This window comes from Cydia amplana, chromosome 4 (assembly GCF_948474715.1).
Source record: "Cydia amplana chromosome 4, ilCydAmpl1.1, whole genome shotgun sequence".
In the NCBI taxonomy this organism is placed as follows: domain Eukaryota; kingdom Metazoa; phylum Arthropoda; class Insecta; order Lepidoptera; family Tortricidae; genus Cydia; species Cydia amplana.
In genome coordinates, this window is record NC_086072.1 from 727519 (window position 1) to 750362 (window position 22844).

At 36.9% G+C, this 22844-nt stretch overlaps 1 protein-coding gene across 1 annotated transcript in view; it reads left to right on the forward strand.

Annotated features, from left to right (window-relative positions):
• The first annotated feature begins 229 nt into the window (after window positions 1–229).
• LOC134663110 (uncharacterized) overlaps window positions 230–22844 on the forward strand; it is a 42686-nt gene continuing 20071 nt past the window's right edge. The window contains exons 1-3 of the mRNA XM_063519444.1: window positions 230–557; window positions 18566–18838; window positions 19812–19963. Coding sequence (XP_063375514.1) covers window positions 315–557; window positions 18566–18838; window positions 19812–19963 — 668 coding nt within the window. The 5' untranslated portion in view covers window positions 230–314. The remainder of the gene's footprint in view (window positions 558–18565; window positions 18839–19811; window positions 19964–22844) is intronic.

Here is a 22844-nt window from a genome sequence, read left to right on the forward strand (position 1 = left end):
TAAGTACCTACATATTCCTATAATTATTGACAAATATAATTCAAGTATAATTATATATTTTATATTTTGATGAAACCTTTCAAATTTAAATCAAAAATATATATTTTAAAACAATTCTCAACACCGCAGTGACGTTTTCATATTATTTTATTTTCAGTAAAACCTTCGTCATAATATACGTGCTACGAACCTTTTCACCCATCAACATTTCACATATTTCAAATCCCAAATGACATCAGCCATCAAATTCCAGTGAGCCGTCATCGCTGCGTGCGCTCCTATTTTTATTTCGTATTATTTAATTTTAACCAAAAATGTCTTGGGTCCCCGACGACATGTCCGGGGGAGACAATTTGGGGGACATAAATGTGACTTTAATGACGTTACGGAAGCCTACAGAGCTGAAGAAGATCATAGATTCAGTGCCGAAGCCGTTGAGGTCTGTGCCGAAGAATGGGCTGCCGCAGTGGTATCGGCTTGGGTTGGAGAGTAAGCTGCCGGTACCGAAGATGCCTGATGGGAAGATCACGTTTTCGAGGGGAAGGATTGGCGAGGATGTGAGTACCTACCAGTTCGTTTAAATAACGTCAATACGGAGAACACCGGTATATTAAATTAAAGTTGCAGAAAAATTGTATTTTCGTTTTAAATCTATATATAAAAACGTGAAAGACCTGACTGACTGACTTAAATTAACGCACAGCCCAAACCGCTGGGACTAGAAAGTCCAAATTTGGCAAGTAGGTTCCTTATAAGGTCTAGGGGTCCATTAAGAAAGGATTTTTCAAAATTCATAAAAAAAAAAAAAACAAAATTAAAAAACTCTCCTGCGCGTACGAAGCTGCGGGCAAAAGCTAGTTTAAAATAAATTTTGTATCGTTTCAAATTACACACATAGGCAGTCATTCAGCTAAGACATGAACAATACGGACACATGTCGCAGTCGGATTGTATAATCCGCCGTATTACATTACGGCTAGCCGATTTACAAAACAGGGGCGTTTTGAAATACGGCGGTTCGACGATTAGCCAGATTGAATGCGGCTGAATGAAAATCCGCCGGAATGTATTCGGCGCCATACGTTCTTTAACACGGCTAGCCGTAATGTAATACAGCGAGTCATTAGCCGCCGCTTTGACAGTTTTTAGTTCCCATTTTTAACACTCGTGGCGCTACCTGACATAACAACAACAAACTATGAAAAACGCTGGGGTGTCCATCAAATCTGGAGTCCGACGGACTGTTTCTTTTCAAAAAACATTTCCTTCGCAAATTAACTAGACGGAGCCCCGCTTCGCGGGGCTCCTATTTCTGAGCGGTTTGCCCTTCGGGCATCTGAAGCTACCTAACGAACCTAACCTACCTACCTATTGATTTAGTGAGACGTCCGTGAAAACATTACACTTTGGGGAAAAGAGCGTAGGTAGGTAAGTAGGTTAGGTTCGTTAGGTAGCTTCAGATGCCCGAAGGGCAAACCGCCCAGAAATAGGAGCCCCGCGAAGCGGAGCTCCGTCTATTTAAGTTGTGAAGGAAATGTTTTGGAAAAGAAACACATGTAGTGCGGTGGGACCATGGTAAAAATAAATTAAATTGCAAACATTGTCAAACTCCGGTTACGTAGGCTACCGAAAGAACTGGTCACTCTACAATCTAAATAGTAGATACGATGCGGCTAAACGTAGGCCGCCTTATTGAAGAACGTATCGCAATGATAATCCGGCTAATCGTCGAACCGCCGCATTTCAAAACGCCCCTGTTTTGTAAAACGGCTAGCCGTAATGTAATACGGCGGATTATACGATCTGCCTACGACATACACACAAATACGTACATTTTAAATGTTCTCCTAATTTATTCTTCGAAGCTTAACTACGTCACACTTCGACGTTCAAATGTCACGCCGCGCCGTTCATTTTAATTCGTAATTTACGTGTCTTAATACTGTCTCGAATTTGCATGAGAACCTTAAGAACCCGGTTTACTAATGAATGGGCCAAAAACGTTTCCCAAAGTATCACATCCCAAACTATGTTTCCCAAATTATCATTTCCCAAAAAAATGTTTGGCAAAACAACTTATCGCAATTTTTCAGTTAGCAATAGTCTTTTTTGGCAAGTTATTGTTTAGCAAATAATTACTTAGTCAAGTTTCATTTTACCAAGTATTATTTAGTCAAATGTATCATTAAGCATAACTTACATGTCCCAAAATATTACATGGCATACAATTTACATAGCAATAATAGAGGGCCTGCAGTATTTTTATTTTTGCTTTCATTTGAAATACTTTATCCCCGACCTTGGTCTTTTTATAATTTTCATTATGTTTTACGCAAACGGATGTAATTTGTTGAACCATGAACATATCTGCAATAATATTTTAGAATTATATAAGGACCTAAAATAAAAATTAAGTAATTAAGATTCGGTAATCAATGGGATTGGCCGGTCAAAGTATTTAGCAGATGGCGCCAGCATAAATTGCTCTGTCAATCCCTAGAATTGTGTCAAATTCTTGTTTTGTATATAGAATTTTATGCCCTAGATGCCAGCCCTTTAAGGTGACGGTAGAGGTGGGTAAATTTTCAGATTCTGTCAATTTACCCCATTTCACACACAAGCGCACTTCACGCACACTACCTCACTTTACTGGGACAGGTCATTGACCCATCAAGTTTTTTTAAGATTGCGTTTTGAGTTTAGTGTTAACCACTGACCTCTTTTGAGGAACAGAAACTGTAAAAACGTTCCATTGAAAGAAGAAAGAGAAACAATACATTAAATCTTGCTCTCCTTGTCTGTTCATGTCACACGTGACGTATTTAAATTCTAATTTAATTCATTTGATTGTTAACTATTTTCTGCATATTATGGCTTTGTCGAGATACGCGTTTTGTAAAGTTAAACCGAATAAACCCAGATGTCATTAAGTCAGATGTAAAATGTTATTTACTACTCTATACGGTTATTCATAAGGCGAAAAATCAATTCAATTAAAAATTTAAATAAATAAAGTTTCGGCAGGGTGGAAATTTAATTAAGGCCGACAAAATAAAATTTAATAATATATGTCGGCTGATGTACCCCTAAGATCTTTACAGATTTACTTGTACGAGTATCCTATATTCGCTATTTATTTTGCTATTAAATTTATAAAATTAAAATAAATAATTAAATATTATACTGGCATTCCACCGCTATTATTTCAGTGCTGAACTGATTATCTTCGATCGTAGCCTTGATGATGTAGTTGTACTTACACTTACGGCGGTAGGAGCGGCAATGAACCCCGCGCAGCGTAGAACGAGAGGTGCGTTGGGATAAGTGCATATACATATAATTCTTCGTGCGTCTGTCTGTCTGTCCGTCCGTCTGTCACAGTCTATTTTCTCCGAAACTACTGGACCAATTCAGTTGAAATTTGGCACACATATGTAAATTTGGCACACAAATGTAAATTTGTGACCCAAAGATGGACGTGTAACGTAAATAAAATGTATTTTAGAGAATTTGAAATACGGTAGCCATTTTTGGGGGGGGGGGGGGGGGTAAATTAAAAAATTAAAAAATATGTTTTTTAAACTATATAGTGTTATATATCAAATAAAAGAGCTCATTGTAAGAATCTCAAACATAACTTTTTTTATAATTTTAGGATTAATAGTTCAGCAGTTATTCATGAAAATAGGCAAAAAATGATCATTCTCCGCCCACTTTCTCCGAAACAACTGGATCTAAAATTTTGAAAAAATACACAAAGTAGTTCTTTACCTATATATGTCAGGAAAATCTATAAGAAATGTGCAGTCAAGCGTGAGACGGACTTAATATACGGAACCCTTAGAATGCGAGTCCGACTCGCACTTGTTTTTGTTTAGCTCTTATTAGGTTTAAGGAGTTTTATGAGTGAAAAAAGAAGTTTTTTGTTTTATGTGCCCGCGTTATTGCCGATCGATTGTGTTTTAAACGATAATTAGACAAAAAAACTTGTTTTTCACCCAACGAATATAGATCCCCATGACACATCTTCCAAGTCGCCTTTGGATAGGCTTAATTTTAAAAATAATTGAAATAATGTTCTATATCATTCATACTTGCAAAAAAAGACTAAAAATAATTTACGTGACCAATGCTTATTATTAGTAAATATCTTACAATTTAATATCTGATATATCACACGATACAAAAAAATGGCCGCAAAGTTAAAAGTTTATTTATGTATGTTAGCCGATTTTTCGTAGTTATCGAGTTATGATTTTTTTTTACTTTTAACTTTTCATATGAAATTCCGGGGTTCCCATACAGAGTGGCTAAAAAATAACTGCATTTCCGTTGCCAGGGAGGTTGTAAAAGTTGCTCAGTATAATCCCAACACCTCCCTGGCAACGGAATGCAGTTATTTTTCAGCCACTCTGTATGGGAACCCCGGAATTTCATAGGAATAAGAATAAGAATAAGAATTGTTTATTGCCACATACATGAACATAAAATAGAGTTAGAATTACTTACATAATAAAATAAAACAGTTGTTATCATATACAAAACAAAAGTGAGAAGATCTTTGTATTAGGCACAGGGTTCCAGTCTCAGCGTGTGCCGGGCCTAGGTGCCCGGCGCTGGTTTTCAGACCGGTCCCAGACTATGGACGGTCGGAGAATATTACCTACATAGGAAAAGTTAAAAGCTTAAAAAATCATAACTTAAAAACTACGAAAAATCGGCTAACATACATATGGGGTACATTATGATAGCCCACGATTTTTGGACGTCACGGTTTGGACCACCCTGTATAGACAATAATCTCAACGCTAGCCCAATGCGGATTGGGGACTTCACACACAGCTTTGAATTTCTTCGCAAATGTATGCACTACGAGTATGCAGGTTTCCTCACGATGTTTCCTCCTTCACCGAAAAGCTAGTGGTAAATATCAAATGATATTTCGTACATAAGTTCCGAAAAACTCATTGGTACGAGCCAGGATACCAATGAGTTTTTCCTTACCGCTTATACCGTAAAGAAATAATGCAGTCTCTGCTTTGCACGATTATTGTGTGGACATAATTCTTATAATCACCGAAACATACATACCTCTACGCACAGAATGTCATTGAAATAAAACATTGTTTTTTATAGTAAATTAATATAACATTCGATTTATACACATAACAATAAGCAGGCCAGGCCGCAGCGATATTGGCCTGTAAGCTTCATCTCGGTCTCCAAATCCGCAAAACTCGCTGGTACTAAATGCTGGTCTTGCCGTTATTAATTATCTTGATTCTTGAAGATTATCAGAACAGCACGTTACGTAATCGCATACATAGACGGAACGAACGTAGGTGTAGACACTGCAAGTCTTTAGGTATTAAACGAATTACGCTTCGTATTAATAGATGAGTAATATTTAAATGAACATATAATATTCTCTAACATAAATACAAGATTACAATTAATTGACATCAAAAGTCATTGACGTACAGAAGTCATATACATTTTTATAATGACGCAAAATTGATACCAGCATAATGAAAATCAATCCCAATCAGTAAAACGAGTTTTTAAACTTTTTTCATTTTAAGCGGGTTTTGAAGGAACAAGTTACTTAAATTCGATTGTAATCGTATTGTTTTAGGATAATTTACTGCTGTTTTCGACCGTTACGACCCGTAAATAACAACAACTCACATTTAAAATTTGACTGGAGCTCGACGTGATTATATTTATTTACCCTATTTTATGAAATACAATTTATCTACTGGTATACATTTTCGTATGCGTATATGATGAAATGTCTTTATTAATGTCAAAAACGAGCTATGACGATGTACACGTCTGCTTCGATGCAAGGCCAACGGCCATCTGACTCGAAGAAGAGTTTTGAGTGATGTCGTCAATGTATGGAAATTATACGAAAGTTTACATTTGGGATTGAATTTCTGTGTTGTATTTGTGAGTAAAAATATAAGTAGATAATAATCTGGTAGTTTAGTTATCTAGCCTTCAAAATCCCACAACAACTCAATTACTGTCAAAGACAAAACTGTAATGCGTCTTGCTCAAACGGAACTCCATATTTTGATTTTTGGACACTTTTAGTGTCGATTTGTAGAGAATTACAGGAAATAAAAAAAAATATGGCGTGAAGAGCCGGTACACGGCTTCTTCGTGAACAGATTTGCGTATAATTTAATGCAGTTATTAATCATTCATTGAACAAATTGATTGCACAAAGTGAGGTCTAAATCGAAAACGTCATATACCGTCCCCTTAAGCCAAATCTCATAGAACTCAACTAGAGAAGGGGTAAGCCCCGGGAAGCTATGATGGTGCCATCTATGCAAACCATTGACAGTTACCAATCCCATTCAGTGTAGTGTTTACGCGATCGAGTTTACGCAGTTCCAAACGTAAACGTCAAGCGTCAACAGTACCCTTACCACGAGTTACTGACTGTGTCAAAACTGACATATACGCTAACGTCTACGTAACTTACTTAATTCTATGCATTTCGCTCTTACTGACATATTAGTGCGAGCGAGATGTAGGTACTTATATGTCAGTGTTGACACTGTCAGTGACTCACGGTTCGGGGTACTGATGGTAACCGTAAAGTTCCAATTTTAAAACGTATTTATGTGTGGATCGTTTCACGTTTGCCGAACTAATACAACAATTGATGTAAATAAATTATATTATGATTTTGACATTTTGATGATTAAAAATTTTAAAAACAGTAATTTTTTTGGTACTGCATTGTACCTACTATAACTTAATTTATGAAGATTACGCCCAATCTGCATTACACAGAACTGTGATTTTCTGTATTATTTCCAGTCAGAATCACGAGCTCTTTCGACCCTAATATGAAAAAAAAAGTGTCCCCAAAATTTCATACAAATGCACCAAAAACTTGTGGACATTTTTTCTCAGTAAGAATGGCGAAAGCTACTGATTCTGAGTAGAAATATTATATAAATTCAAAATTCTAACACAACGAATTTAGGTTCAAATTTATATAGAGGCATGCCTATTTGCCAAATTTGCGAAGTGACAATTTGAGCAAACATCTTTTTGGAATATAATATTAGCCAATAAAACTAGTAAAAAACGTAAAGTATTAGTAAAAAACGTTTGCTAAATAAGTTTTTGTCCTAATAACATTTGACAAAGTAAAATCATGCCAAATGATAATTTGACCAAATAAGTTATATGCGAAGTTTAACTTTGCTAAAGGTTCCTTTGGGAAATGAAACTATTGCGATAAGTTTGTTGGGAAGTGAAATTTGGCGAAATGTATTTGGGCCAAACGGAAGTACACCTAAGAACCCACTGAAATACTCTAAATAAAGCCAGACTGGAAGCCCTTCTGTTTTAACACGACATTTTGGTTTTGACACGACTTTGTCCGTGAGCACCCATCAGCGTTACCGTCACCAATCGCGGCTCACACTGGTTGATGCTGATGAAATGCAAATAGCAATCGTCTCATAAAGTATTAACACGGAAGGTTTCCGCAGCTTGACGACTGGCGTGTATTTTTCGTGAAGGGGGTAGAGTAGGCTATTCAACTACCCCAATTCCGAAAGGAATTATATCAAACTGATGTTGAGTACAACCTCGGGGAGATCTCTCGGAGATCCGAGATGTTTTGCCTTGTAGGAAGCCACTCCAATGCATTCGAGCAACAGCAGATGAAAAGCTGTCTCTTATGTCTTCATACACCCTCGGCATATGAGAATGTCTGTAGTCTGTATCACATAAATTAAAAAGATGTTTGTTAAATGGTCCTCTGAATGGTTCTCTGGCATTTCGCTCGCATTTATTTGTGCGTGTGAGGAGCCTGTTGACATTCAAGGTCCTATCAAAATTAGATGAAAACCATATGTAATCGTTATAGCAGAATCGGCCTCCAGGGCTTAAGTGTCTCCATACAGCCAATGAAAGGATGCCATTACAGACGCGCCCTGGTTGAGACGTATGTAAACGCCTTAATACCTTAATCTCGATGTAAGCTACGTTTTCAACAGAGTTCTTAACTCGACTGTATTATTAACAATTTTACTGAATATTTCTGTAACGTATGAGCTCCCTTTGTGTGCGTTTAAAGCTTTAAAATCCTTCTCTTCAGAACTCCGTCGTATAACCGACATTATTTTTAATGACATTATTTCGTGACATTATTTTTAATTTAAATAAATAAAGGATAAACTTACACAAGTCGATCAAGTCAGCTCAATAAGGCTGGCTCTACACAGCCTAAATCAAAATTAGAATTCATAATCTAAATTTCGGTGATTGGAAAAAAAAGAAAACACAACAGACAGTCGTAGTCGGTCGACAGACACATTATTTTGCATTACAAGCTCAAAAATATGTTAACTATTCCTTCTGAATCTTCTGATTAACACGCCTCAGTGCTAAAATATATTCAAAGTCCCGAAGCAATGCAAAGTTGGTATCTCAGCACGATTTGTTTGCAAAAGAAAAAGATAAGGATTTAACACTCAACTTATCTTTTTCAAGAGTCTTGTTTATATCTCAGGGATTAAATTTCGTTCTCACCACGACAAGGGCGTATCTCACCTATGAGGGCTTTAGTGAGTTGAGTCATTGTTTAAATAAAGGTTTGGTAGGTGCTTAACAGTGATCTCATTAGGTAAAGATAGTAAAAGTGCAAGTGTAGCGCCTGGTATGTCAAGGCTAATGTGTTTTATAACTTTGCCATTTTAACTAATCTTCCGGCTTATGACCTGCATACTATATTGCAGCATTGTTGCCGTAATTTAAACGTTCAATCAATCACTCAATTCTGCACCATCAACGTTACTTCGTGCGCCGTCCGAATGTCATAAATACCTACAGGTACCATGTTTTTTAAGCCCATAAATATAAAATAGTACATTACATACCTAGGGAGGTGAATTCGTGAATGCCCCAGATCACAGGTGTTAAAATAGGTGTTAGGTGGTGAAATATGCGATCTGGAGCTTTACGAATTACCGCCCGTGGTTTGTCTAAAGTTTTACGTCTTGCCTTGGCCAGGAAGTGAGATTAAATTTAGATAAGATCCCACTTACGGGCCTAGGGTGACGTAAAAGAATTTATCATTATCAGCTCATAGGTAGGTGAAAAATATGAAGATATTTCAAAACACCAGTCCGTTTTTGAAGACGGAAAAGACATTTTTTGTCACTGTTTTATATGTAACCCGTTTATACGAATAATTCAACCATCGTGGCCCTTGTTCATAAATAGCCCTGAATCCCTTTTTAAAGGGCTTCATCAAGATAATGAGCCCTATTCACGTTGTAGGTAGGGCTTGCAAATATTCGAAACTTTCAGATATTCGAATATTCGACTTTTTCTGACGACGTATTCGAATATTCGAATAATTATTCGAATATTATAAAAAATAAGAAAAGGAACGAGAAATCGGTTTATTATCGTTTTATTCAAAAGCTTTTTTCACATATTGCTAAAACGAAGGATATTTGGCAGAAATCCACTTAATTGACTAGATTTTATCATCCTACTATTTATAAGATGCCCACATTTACAAAACAAGTAAAACGCCAAAATTAGACGTATTTAATATTTCTAGATAAAACTTATTATAAATTCGTCGTTGCGTGAAATAATATAAACTAGGCATCGGAGTTTTTGTCGCATGGTAAGACTAATAGCAAGCTATGGAGTCGACATTTGCCATAAATGTAAACTCTTATTCATACTCATACTCATTTATTTAATTTATCTTAAAATGCCTTTAGAGCGGTCAGTCGTGTATATTATCTTAGTCAAATTATATAAAAAAATATTTTTCTATTACATTATGAATTCATAACTTCAACTATTTTAACATACAACTATACAAACTACATCGCTGCGAAAGACCTAATGTCATGTAGGTACTGACCGCTGATAAAATTGAATCGACCAAATCGCACATCTGATTAATCTTTCCAATTTCTCGTTTAAATAAGAATGAAAGTATAGACGGACACATGTTGAAACGTAAAATATCTTTCAAGTAAACAGCTAATCAATGACAGTAGTGATAGAATTCATTCATAACGTTTTTAATTGCGGAAGGTTATTTTCTTAGGTGACAGTTCCATTCACTTTCGGCTGTATTGCAACCACAGACCTAGAATCCGCTCGCGCTTGACAGACAGCTTAAGTGTGCGAAAGGGAAGCCATCACGTATATGAACATCCCATGAGTGCGAAAGAGTCGGACTACCAATGAGAAAACGTAACCACTTTTGAGTTTGACGACGGCCGCTGACGGCCAAGAGCGGTTCACGGTAATTTTCAAATTGAAAAATATACACGGATTAGGACGAAAAGTATTAAATAAAGTAATTCAGTAAAGATGGTGTCTTGTAGTATGCTGGGTTGCAGTGTCACAGGGCCAAATAATCCCAGCAAATACTCATTTCAAAGGATTTATGATATTCCGAGCGAAATTTTCATAACGCTATTTTGTCAAATTAGCAGCGTAAAAAGTGTAAGAAGCCGGTTTATACAGTTCATTATAAGTTTTTCTTCGTTTGTGTGCTAATATTTTATCATATTAGGCTATAATTTAAAATATTTTGTGTAAAAACATAATCTGTTACTTTACGCTAGGGCTTGACAAAATGTTCATATGACGGTATCGATAACTTGTCGGTATATCAATAGCTATGTATAGTATGGCTCTTCTGAGGTGAACTTTTCGCTTCGAACGTTAAATCTTTCAAACAAATTCCATTGTCTCTATTATCGCACAGCCGCTAGCTCGAGCGTTAGCACGTGCCAGCACAACATTCATATTGAAAAACAACCGGTATCGTCATAGTATTAAGGTTCAAATTTAATGTCACTGATATTCTAGATATTACGTTTTGGTAGTGTAGGACGATAGACCGCCCCGAAGCGATACGGCACTCATATTATTTTGATACTTAGTGTGGTATTAAAAATGAAACGTGGTTACATATTTATTATATTGTTTTATTTAAATTATTAGCTTGCGGTGGTAAATGTAATAATTTACAAAGGTGCAGCTGCAAGCATTGTTATTTTTTCTTATCTTTAAAATAACGATACCTTCTGTGAAATTAGCACCTCTGATGTGATGCCGACGCATAGTGACAATAAAACCACTGATAAGGATTTGCGACCTGACCACTATTGTTTTGCATAGGTAAATACAATAAGTTTATGAGAAGAGCGGTGTGCAAGATCCGTGTGCATGAGTAGTGGGGCACATTATTTTATAATTTAGCGACCCTAAATCAGGCCTTAGTGACGACCTGCTTACGTGACCCTGGATTTTGATTGCAAGAAATTTATTATATCTGATTTTTTATGACACGATTTTATCTAGTAGTAAGTACGTATAACTGTTTATATACCTACACGGAAAAATGTTGATTATACCTATGTTAAACTTATTAATCTTAAATTTACATTGTTACCTTAGATTTTGTTATACATATAACAAATATACAACGCTTTATCATAAATAACCACGTTTCATTTTTAACACCACACTAAGTATCAAAATAATATGAGTGCCGTATCGCTTCGGGGCGGTCTATCGTCCTACACTACCAAAACGAAATATCTAGAATATCAGTGACATTAAATTTGAACCTTAATACTATGACGATACCGGTTGTTTTTCAATATGAATATTGTGCTGGCACGTGCTAACGCTCGAGCTAGCGGCTGTGCGATAATAGAGACAATGGCCTTTGTTTGAAAGATTAACGTTCGAAGCGAAAAGTTCACCTCAGAAGAGCCATACTATAATTATTTCTTCACAAGACAACATTAAGATATTAGCTTTTATAACCGACTTGAAATAATAACGAATGTTATACCTTTTTGAAGGTGCTCATGTTTAGCAATAAATTTAAACTTCACTTTCCAACACAGTAAGAGTTACATTAAGATAAATCTGCAAGGATTTTGATAGCACACGCAGTGCAAGTGTTATTTATACGTCTTAATGTCGTAGAATTTTTACGTTTAAAATAACACATTTGAAAAAGTAGTCGATAAAGCAATCAAACATCGACAGATTATTAATATGTTGTAACTTGACATCACTATTTTTGATCTCACATAGACAATTTACGCACACACTTGCATTTCATTTTTGGTCACACTTTTGAAGATTGACAGTTGTTCTTGTTCATTTAATTCTATGATTGCAACAAATGAGGTTTAATAAATTAAATTCATATACGTAGTAACTATTTAGTAATCCGTTCTCATGTTATATAAAATTAATCATGAGTATGAGTATGAATAAGAGTTTACATTTATAGCAAATGTCGACTCCATAGCTTGCTATTAGTCTTACCATGCGACAAAAACTCCGATGCCTAAATATAACTTTAACCATCCAAACACCTAGTGTAAGATATTTTTTTTAGTAGGTAATTATTTTCCGATTTAAATTAACTTGTAATCACTCAGAGGCCTGTAAAAAGGCCTTTAATTTCATTGTATTTTGAATCTTTATTCACTTTATTTGTTTTGGCAAGTTATTATTCCTAATGGTCGGCTAATTATATAATATTGGAATATTTAAGGGAAAAAGTTAGTTGAGTACTGGGTGGATTATTCGTCAGCTAAAGGTGCATGGTTAGATTACCAAGTTGGGCAGGTTTGGTATGATTAAATTTGAGAATTGCGATAAGTGGCAAGGTTCAAAAATTCGCTTAACGTACGCTTGTACTGAAAAAACTTACGCACCGTAAAAATAACATACTTTTTGATTTCGTTTTCTTTTAAATTGAGTTAGGTTTCACTGTATTCACGAAGTCTATCGAGAGGAATTCAGTAAAAATATTATTTCCTTCGTATTTGGGTACCTACCGTTTCTCATTCACTGTAAATACCCGTAAAACACACAGAAAGTGTAACTACAGCGGATGACATAGATTTTTTAAAGTTATAAAAAATATTCGAATATTCGAAACCTGAGCGGCCGAATATTCGAATATCAAAACAGGTCGAATATTCGACAAATTCGAATATTCGAATATTCGAATTGCAAGCCCTAGTTGTAGGGTTCTGATACAACTCAAGCCCGCATGGCTTGCTGAGTTGCTGCCATCATTCAAAAGTATATTATAAGGCGTCGTATTAAAATAATCGTCTGTTTAAGGCTTAGTAGAATGCACTGCTTTTAATTTCTTGCAGTTTCAGAACCGCAAAAAGAGTAACGTACAGTCAGCAGCAATAGTTGCTAAGCGGGCAAGGTGTTCAAAATGATCTTGACTTAGAGAATAATAGCGCTTCAAGCTAATTTTGAACTCTTCACCCGATTAGCAACTTTTGCTGCTGACGGCATGGTTCATAACCGCGTGCACCTACAAAACTGAAACCGCAAGAAATTAATCGCAGTGGGTTCTAAGCATAAGAAATCGCCATTTTAATGACCCTACTGGCAAACAAGCGAGAGACAACAGCCTTTTAAGCCACACCCGATGAAATACAAACTTACGTACATTAGCCGTAATAAAACCTTTCCATCAATATCTTTGCGCTTGATAATAATATCGTTTAAAATCGTTTGTCTAAAATATCACATTTCAAAACTAGTAGAAGAAGGCCTTAACTTCATATAAAACTTACGACTTTACCATCTTTATCGTTGTTAAGAGTGTTTAGAACTTTTAGATTGCTTTAAACTACAGTACAGTCAGCAACACAAGTGACTATTGGCGTTATTAATAAATGCGTTACAAGCCTCAATTAGCTGTTTATCGTTTATCTTAATAATAGATATACGTCCCACTGCTGGGCACAGGCCTCCTCTCATGCGCGAGAGGGCTATAGTCCCCACGCTAGCCCAATGCGGATTGGGGATTTCACATACACCTTTGAATTTCTTCGCAGATGTATGCAGGTCTCCTCACGATGTTTTCCTTCACCGAAAACTTTTATTTCGTACATAAGTTCCGAAAACTCATTGGTACGAGCCAGGATTTAAACCCGCGACCTCCGGATTGAAAGTCGGTTTGTCTTAAGCTGTCATTTTCATTTTATGTCCACTTGTCCAGTCACCTACAGATATATCAGAGCGGCTCACAAATATCTGAACACGTCTTTATTGTCAAGGCGCTAGAGTGAGTTTTCAGACATTTTTGAGGGTTGGATTAATTTTTTGTCGGACGGTAGACACAGATGGTATTAAATCGTCATTTTTTTGCTTATTTATCATATGAGCGAAATCGTTGAAAACGTTTAACTCAAACATCTGCTGCTGACTGTACAGCCTTTTAGTGTCACTTAGCTGGCTTCCGCAGCCGATAGCCTTCTAAATAGCGTTTCAGTTTGTGACGAGCTCACGACCAAATTTTCACGAAAATTGGTTAAGAATTGCGACCTATAGAGTAATACTAACTCAATGTAAAGGAATAATAACCTTTATCAGTAGCTCCACTTCACCAAATGGAATCTGGGAACATACATAAACCTTTTTATACCATATTGCTTGAAACTTTTTTTTAACAAAAGTTATGGCCACTTCAAGCCATAAGTGACAAAATAAGGGATAAAAGATTACCACGACCCGTCATTTCGGACATCACTTCCATCCCTTGCCAAACACTCGTTTCAACACAACTATTGTAACTATGATCCCCGATTACAAATATTTATAACATATTTGGAGGTCAAGTTCCACTAGAAAGTTTAAGCCAAAATGATTTAAAGATTAAGCAGGGTTCAAAGTAACAATGTGCCTGAGATATTGCGGGACCTTGATGGACCTGTATAACTGTCCATTTCACGGCCCGGCCGCGAGAAATGGTGTGTTTCTGCGGGTGACACACGCACGTTGACATAATTAATGGTTGTAGGTAGGAAAAACCGCCACAAGAAGAAACAAAAAGCGGAGCGTAATGAGGTTTAGTTTGTAATTTTCTGCTCTTGCTACTTTTTGACATCGTTGAAAATTAGTGTTGAGTATGTTCCATAAAAAAGAATAGATCCGGCGAATTTAGACGACATATCAATTATTCTTGATGCCACATTACTCGTACTTATTTTTCTGGTAGAATTCCAACCAACCATTCCCAGGACGCCCCGCGTACTAAATTCTGTATTCCAAAATTAATTTGATTTCATATTAAACGAGAGAGATCCAAAAGTCAACCCCCTTGTCATAACACTTACAAATCTCTTTAAAATTTTATCCCTAACTAACAAACACAAGTGTCAGAATTATGTATAAATAGTTAGTTAGGGACAACTGATTATCAATGGCTGGCTAGATTTAAGGGCAATGAGAAACAGGGCCGGATTTGTCCGGCCGACTCTAAATTCTATTATCAATGGCTGGCTAGATTTGGCAGACATTTATGAATAACGCCATTAATATAAAAAAAAAACACCTTAGAAATAACTATGTTGAAATTCGTAAATGTTTTAAATCCACGAAAAGATCCCACGATCACTTTACCGTTATTCCGCTTTGCACCAAATTGTTTTTCAGCAACCATCTGTTGTTCCAACTTCCAATTAATTTCCAACAGCTATCGCGATCCAATAGGATTATACAAAATGCCGCCTGCTGTTTAGCTTATAAATAATATTACTATAGTACTGAAAGGACTGAAGTTTATAGGTATTCTGTGGCACATATTACCTTATTTACTAGCTGTCTTTTGGTCCTTCGCTTAACCTTTGATAGGTATTATAGTAGCAGACGACTTTTGTCTTCACACTGTGGAGTTCCCAGGGTACAGGCGAGTTCGCAAATATCTTTACAAGCCAACGTTCCCAAAAATATATTATTAAATTGTACAACAGAACTTAATCGCGTATCTAAGTTTTGAGATTTACCTCCGACGTTTCGAGGACGGCGTTGTCCCCGTGGTCTCGGAGAACACTGGCATAAGTTGACATCAGCATCTTCTAACCGCGCGAGTTGTTCGAACTACCCGCACTTGGTCTTGTTTATCAGCTTGAACGTTTTGCGCACAAGGGACGACACTCTGTCGACACTCTGTCGACACACAATACTAACGATATTCGATTTATCGACTGTCGATATTCGTTTACGCTTACATAAAAATATAGTTAAGAACGTACTGTCGTTAAAATAAACTTTACCTACTGCGTATTTCAAATACGTAGATATCGAACTATAAATGTTTCGTAATAAACACTACATGTCTAAAGAAATTCAATAGTACCTACCTACCTACATAGCTTGTAACTATCGTAAAAATTGGCAGTGCGGCGCGCGCTTTGGTACCGTGAAAGGAAACAGATTCGTAGGTATAAATCCGAGCTCACGCGGAGAGATCCATAGGCCTGCTAGTAGTTAGTTACCCTGTCAGTACGTCTATCTTTCTGTTACCTCTTAAGTCATCATATAGATCCGTGATTACAGTCCTTTTAGCTCTAATTTCTGTTCAACAGTTTCGAGGGTTAGGTCCAGACGGGGTTATATTTGTTCCGTTGAGTGGAATCATAACAACGAGTACTTTGTACGTTTGTCCATCCGTTTGATTGCGATTTCCAGGTATCGCCGGATATAGTATAGCCAGCTACGATAATATACCTGTTATCTATAGCTCTATCTTTTTTTATCTAGCGGTCAGAAAAAAATTGTAGGTTCGGTAATTTTCTAGTAGAAGACAGCTTACGGGTAGTTTCGGGGGTAAAAGTAGTTTATATGTTAGGTATCAATAAACTAGAGTCAGACGAAGATAAGTTGGCAGCGATTTTAATAGCCCAGACGATGCATGTGTTATTTTAAACGTCAAACTTCTATGAAATTATGACGTTTACTTAACACTTGCATACCGGGATATCAAAATCACCTTAACCCTTTACCAGGCTGACAAAATATCGATCGAATGTCAGTCTTACTGATCGTAAATAGAACGCATGTTTGAAGTGCCGTACCTATGTGGGAAATATAATAAGTGAAATATATATCCCTTAGTCTGGTAAAGAGTTAACTGACATAAAAAAACGTTAGAAGATAAGAATATCGCTATACCCTCCAATCTGCGATCCTACGAGTAAGTAGGTACATATATCCCCCCTTTTCTATAAGAAGTCGTGACCACCCCCATAAGTTAATCTCCGCACTCGAGGGCAATTTACAACCGACGTAACGTGGATTTATTGCCACTCACCCGATGTGGTGCCGCTATATACACCACAGGTGTTAATGTGAGATACATACGCAATGTAAATCCATATTAAATATATTCAAACGGGTCAGTCACGTATAAACAGCAACACTTTTAACTGTCCATCGGTAGATCTTATTGCCTTTCGTAATCAGGGTCACGAACTGTCAGTTAACAGTGAGGGCGATGGTATCTTAAGTCGAAGAATGCTCATGTTTCGTTCAATGACAGCCGTCTCCGGAACTAAAGGTATTGTATAGTAATTTACTTATATATGAAATTATTAGCTAACTTATGTTAGTACAATATTGAAAATAAATTAATAATTGCGAAATGGAAACCGTGGATTTATATTTTCTCAATTTCCCGAAAAAAGTTTATAATGATAATAAGCCCTTTTAAACAGACACTCCTCAAATGTAATCAATACGCCCATGAATTCCATCCATCCCTTATAACAATTCATAGCGTAAATTAGATTTCATGCTAGATAGTTGAGGCGAAATGGTGCATTAAATTAAAGGTGAATTTTGGGTACACATTTTTGCCAACCCTTATTTTTAGTGACAGCAACATTGATAACGGGATTTGGTAAGAGGTAAGATTATTTTCAATGACAGCAATATTGAGAACGGGGTTTGGTAAGAGTGTGGCTAAATACTTGGCTCGGTTGATTTCCTTTTTCTAAAACATATCCTCCGAGGGACACGAGTGCAATTTACAACGGACGTAACGTATATTTATTGCCACTAACACCGGCGTGGAGCCGAGTTATAACCGCAGGAGTTAATTTGTGAACACACTGAGGTTTCTAATAATTCTAGGAAAGTAAATAAAATGGGTCCAAAACCTCAACCACAGTCTATTCTCTAAGGACCAGAAACACTAGTTTCTATTCACTTTTTGAATAATTTTAAGCCAGATTTTGTCTTATTACAGTTTGAGTCGTCGTCGTTAATTTATGTAGTTTTTAAAAATTCAATTAATAAAAATACTAGGTATATCCCTCAGTGTAGACTTAGGTATTTCTTTCATTTAGGTATTTTTATTGTTGCAAGTACGTTTCGTGTTGTTTTTTTGTGTTGGTCTACGACATATATTTAAGTAAGATAAAGCGAAATATATTTGTTAACTTACTTGGTGATAGCACTGAACAGAATAAGAATAAGAATAAGAATAAGAATATTTATCTATACAACATATTAACATTATCATACAGAGCTGGTTCCTACACTAGGGCTTGCCTGTATCGTAGGTAACCAAAACAGAAGAAAAAATTACAGATTACACAGTCATAAATCTACAAATTACACATAAATCACAGGCAACAGGCATGCTTACTTACTCCCTGGCACACTCCACCGCCAAGAAAATTATCTTGACTTTGTAATATTGAATTTTCTTCAGGTCCGCCGCGTAGGCCTCGGCAACAGCAACTTCGCGCGGACCTTCGACCTAACCGACCCCTACTGCAACAACGTGTCCTACGATTACGTGCCCGTTCACGACCCCCACCTGGCCCACTACTTCGCACAGAAAGCCGCCAGGAAGAGGATGAAAGAGCTCGGCTTCTGCACGCCCGATGGCAGGGCGGTCTGCTCATTGAAAGACTTCAACCAATATAGGAAGTATCTGTATAACGAGTTCATGGATCAGATACATCAAGTTATGAAGGTTATCGTAAGTAGCTTTGTCGTCACTTTTAGTAAATATAAGCGTCCTGTCAATGAATGTTGGAAATCAGACCCTCAGCAGTCTTATTCGCCATTAGACGCTCAAGGTACAGTCAGCAGAAATAGTTGCTAAGCGGGCGAGGTGTTCAAAATGATCATGACGCGACTTTATTGTTAAGAGCGCGTCAAGGTAATTTTGAACACCTCGCCCGCTTAGCAACTTCTGCTGCTGACTATATCTTTGAACCAACATAGCTGAAGTGTATTTGTATAAGTTCTGCAGCGTTCAATGTTATGATATTAAGATCCTCGACATCATTATCAAAACATGTCAAAAAGGTTAGTTACCTAGTTTTTCATCATTACAAAACTATTTTCATTCTAAAATTGTCGTACTTTCGTGGTCATATTTTGTACATGATGATGATATTTCTGATTATTTAAGGAGGCTTATATATACCGGGATATGGACCGTGATTACCTTATATATAGTTTTCGAGCTCCCGATATTTCGACGCAGTTACATGCATCTTGTTCACAGGTAACTGAAGATAGCGGGTGGGTGTCAAAGTTGTATAGTTTTGTTTGTTGTGTTGTGTTGTGTGGTTAAGAGCTCGAAAACACTACAAAAGGTAATCACGGTCCATATCCCGGTCGATATAGGTCTAGTGAAACTAACCGTGAATCATTCAAAACTGTTATTTAAGGAGGCCCTAACGTCTTTGGTCGGAGGGGTGCTGACCTGCAGCGAGTGTGGCCGCATCACATTTGCTGCAAAGATTGGCTATGTCAGTCACCTGAGAGCGCACCAGCGACGCTCTTAGCGGTAGAAAGCAGTCGCTGTGGCCGAAAACGGCTAGGAGATGATGATACTTCTGTTAGAAGTGTTGTGTGATGATGATGATACTTGTGTTAGGAGATGATGATGTTCTGTTGTTAGATAACTCAAGGATATAACTTAAATAGCTTATCTTGGCCAGGACGAGCGGTGCCGGGATGATCTGACCATAAAACGCGTGGAGCAAGACGTTGCCCGCCGGATGGATATCTTCAACAAATCTGAACGCGCCAGACAACATCTGGAGAAGGTGGCGAAGGCGAATGCTGCTGAATTGGCGGAGAAGAGGCGGCTGTAAGTTCACTATTTCTTTGATAACCTCGACTGACTTGACACGCGTGGCACGACGGTTAAGTAGTTTTGCCAGATCACGGCACTTCAGGATAACAGTGCTTTAGAATAGGCAGAAAATTTGCACGAGTATTCGGTAATTAACTATTTAATATATCGAGGGCTGGGTGGTCAGCCGATAAAACAAAATATTTTTTCATCCAAATTAGAATTAAGTCCACGTATGTCACATATAGTTCTAATTTCGAAAACCCTTTGCTCGAGTTTTCGGGTTTGACCACCCATCCCTCGATATTAGCTGGCAGAAAAATTCAGACGTAAGTATGCGTATGTAAAGTTAGATCCGCCCCAGTAAGTAACTGACGTGTAGTTGCGCAAGATCGGGACACGTGAAGACGAGCTCACGTTTCAAAAGCTTAAACCCTTTTTGGGTCACCGTGCGACAAAAATTAGTTATTGACATTGACTTTTACATAAACAAGAACAATGATTTAATAAAAACAATGAAATTATAAAGTTAATCCAACACCTAACACAAACATCATTAAAATTCGACACATTCGCGAAAGTTTGCAACAATCACTACACGGTCCGGTATTACGTAAAACTATCCCCAGCGAGCGTTCCAACTAAAACTTCTCATCCGAATGTAAGTGTCGGCATGAGTGTCGAGGTAAAAAAAAAAAGAACCTAGAAACAAAAATTAGTAGTAATGTAATAACAGATAGACTTACATAGTGTACACAATTGTTAAAATTAGAATTAGGTATCTTTCTCCTCTTAAGTTAACTTGCATGACATACAATGTACATCTGGTCTCCCGCGATACAGGCCTAGCCTAGTGCGGGGACTCCTGGAATGTCAATTTAGTTATGCACAACTCTTACCAGTAACTCGTGTTGTAACCACTGTTGTATCCTTTCCGTGCAATAAAATATATTTTTATCTTTATTTTTATCTTATCTTTATCTTTAAATGATAAATAATATGGAGTACTAGTTACAAAAAAGGTATTGAATCAACGAATGAGTGAGCATTTTAATATATTGTCTTCGGTTACCGCGATAGTGAAATTACATGATTATGATGAGAATGTTCAAATTAGACTATTTTGACGGAAATATATCCCGTATAAAGAATTATAATTTTATCTAAGTAATTACATATATATCACCTTGTTCTTGGCGCTGTAGGCACGACTACTTACGACTACTATGCGGTCTAGGTATAATTAATAGTTACAAGAATCGATTGATTTTATTTTAAACTAGCAAGCAATTTACACCACACATTTTGCGTTAGTATAAGCACAGAATAATTAATAGTATTATCATACAGAACGGACACGCACCGCCCCGCCCCGATTCGGATTACCTCGCCCGCGACAGGCCGCGACATGAATGTGTGCGTAAGTCGCTGTACTGAGATTCCGTCAGGATTCCGTCAGAAACTCAATGGCGCGTGTACAGACGTGCCGCGCACACATATAAACGCAAATCATTTTTGATGTATGGCGTGTCCGCCCTGTGGTATAAGTACCTACTTATTTATATTTCATGACATTGCAATATGAATTTTCCTCATCAAATTTTCGATAGGTAGTTAATTGATAATTACGCAAAATAACGTTTTAGTCGATAACAGAGGCTTTTGTACTTCACAGATACGAAAACCTATGTATATTTATCAAGAAATATTTATTCTATGTAGATCTGCTCAGAATAAATGTTTCTGTCTGAAAACAGGCTTAACATTCCTAACGAAGCGCGAACGTGAGCCCACAACAGACTGATTAATGTCTACGCTTTATTTCCATTTAGTTCCTGCGCAAGCCTCCCGTGTATCTAGCTGCCCTGACTACTAATCCAAATATTGCTACACGATTTTCAACCCTAACTTTAACAAAATAGAGTCCTATAAATTGGGCATATTGACCTGTCGCAAGGCTCTATACTAGGTCCCACAACTCTCCATTTACTGGCAATTAGTAATTTAGTCGCGCTTTATAAATATTTCTTTGCTGAAATTGCTTTTCCCAATTCGCTTTCAAGTGGGTGTTGGTATTTTTAAGCTGCTTTAATTAGAAATTATCGTCGCCATTTTGCGACACTTGTTTTTTTGGCGTAATTAAGTCAATTAAGTTCTAAATCTGCCTCTTAAAACACTCTTATTTTAGGTTAATGAGCCTTAATAATATTTTAACGCAAAAGTTTGCTTTGTTTGTTTTCCCTAATTATTTTGGTGAAACCTTGCAAAATTGATTTTGATTCATCTTCCATTATGGAAGAGGCTAAAAAAAATTGTCAAACTAGGTCAAAGAAACTTTATATCGTCTGACTTATTTAGAAAAAAAAAATACTTCTTTTTTAGGCTAGCATAAATGACTGCGCGATTGAGACTAATGCTTCCTTTCCACTGAGATGAAGATGAGCGGAAATGGGGAGACGTTTGAGAATCAACCAACAGCATTGGTTGTTATGCAGCGGAGCGGAGAAGAGAACCATCGCTATTGATCTCTTGTCATCTCCAACTCAGTGGAGAGGCAGCTTTCTGGCAGATGACAACTTTCCTATGTGTAGGTAATAATGACTACTACGCGATAGATGATACCGACAGACAAAACACAGCCAAAACCGTTGATTTAAGCAGTAAAGAAGAAAGTAAGAGATAAACACGGGACTTAATCGCGGAAAACTTACGTTTATTTATGGCCTGACGTTACGTTCGTGTAGGCAGACTGATGGCGAGGAATTGTATCAACAGACATAAATAGTAATACTAAAACAACAACAACAACCTATTATACTATAAATGAAATTCTGAACAAAGCCCTAATCCCTAATTTATATCTGATTATTTTTTCACGATTAGTCGTTTATTTCTA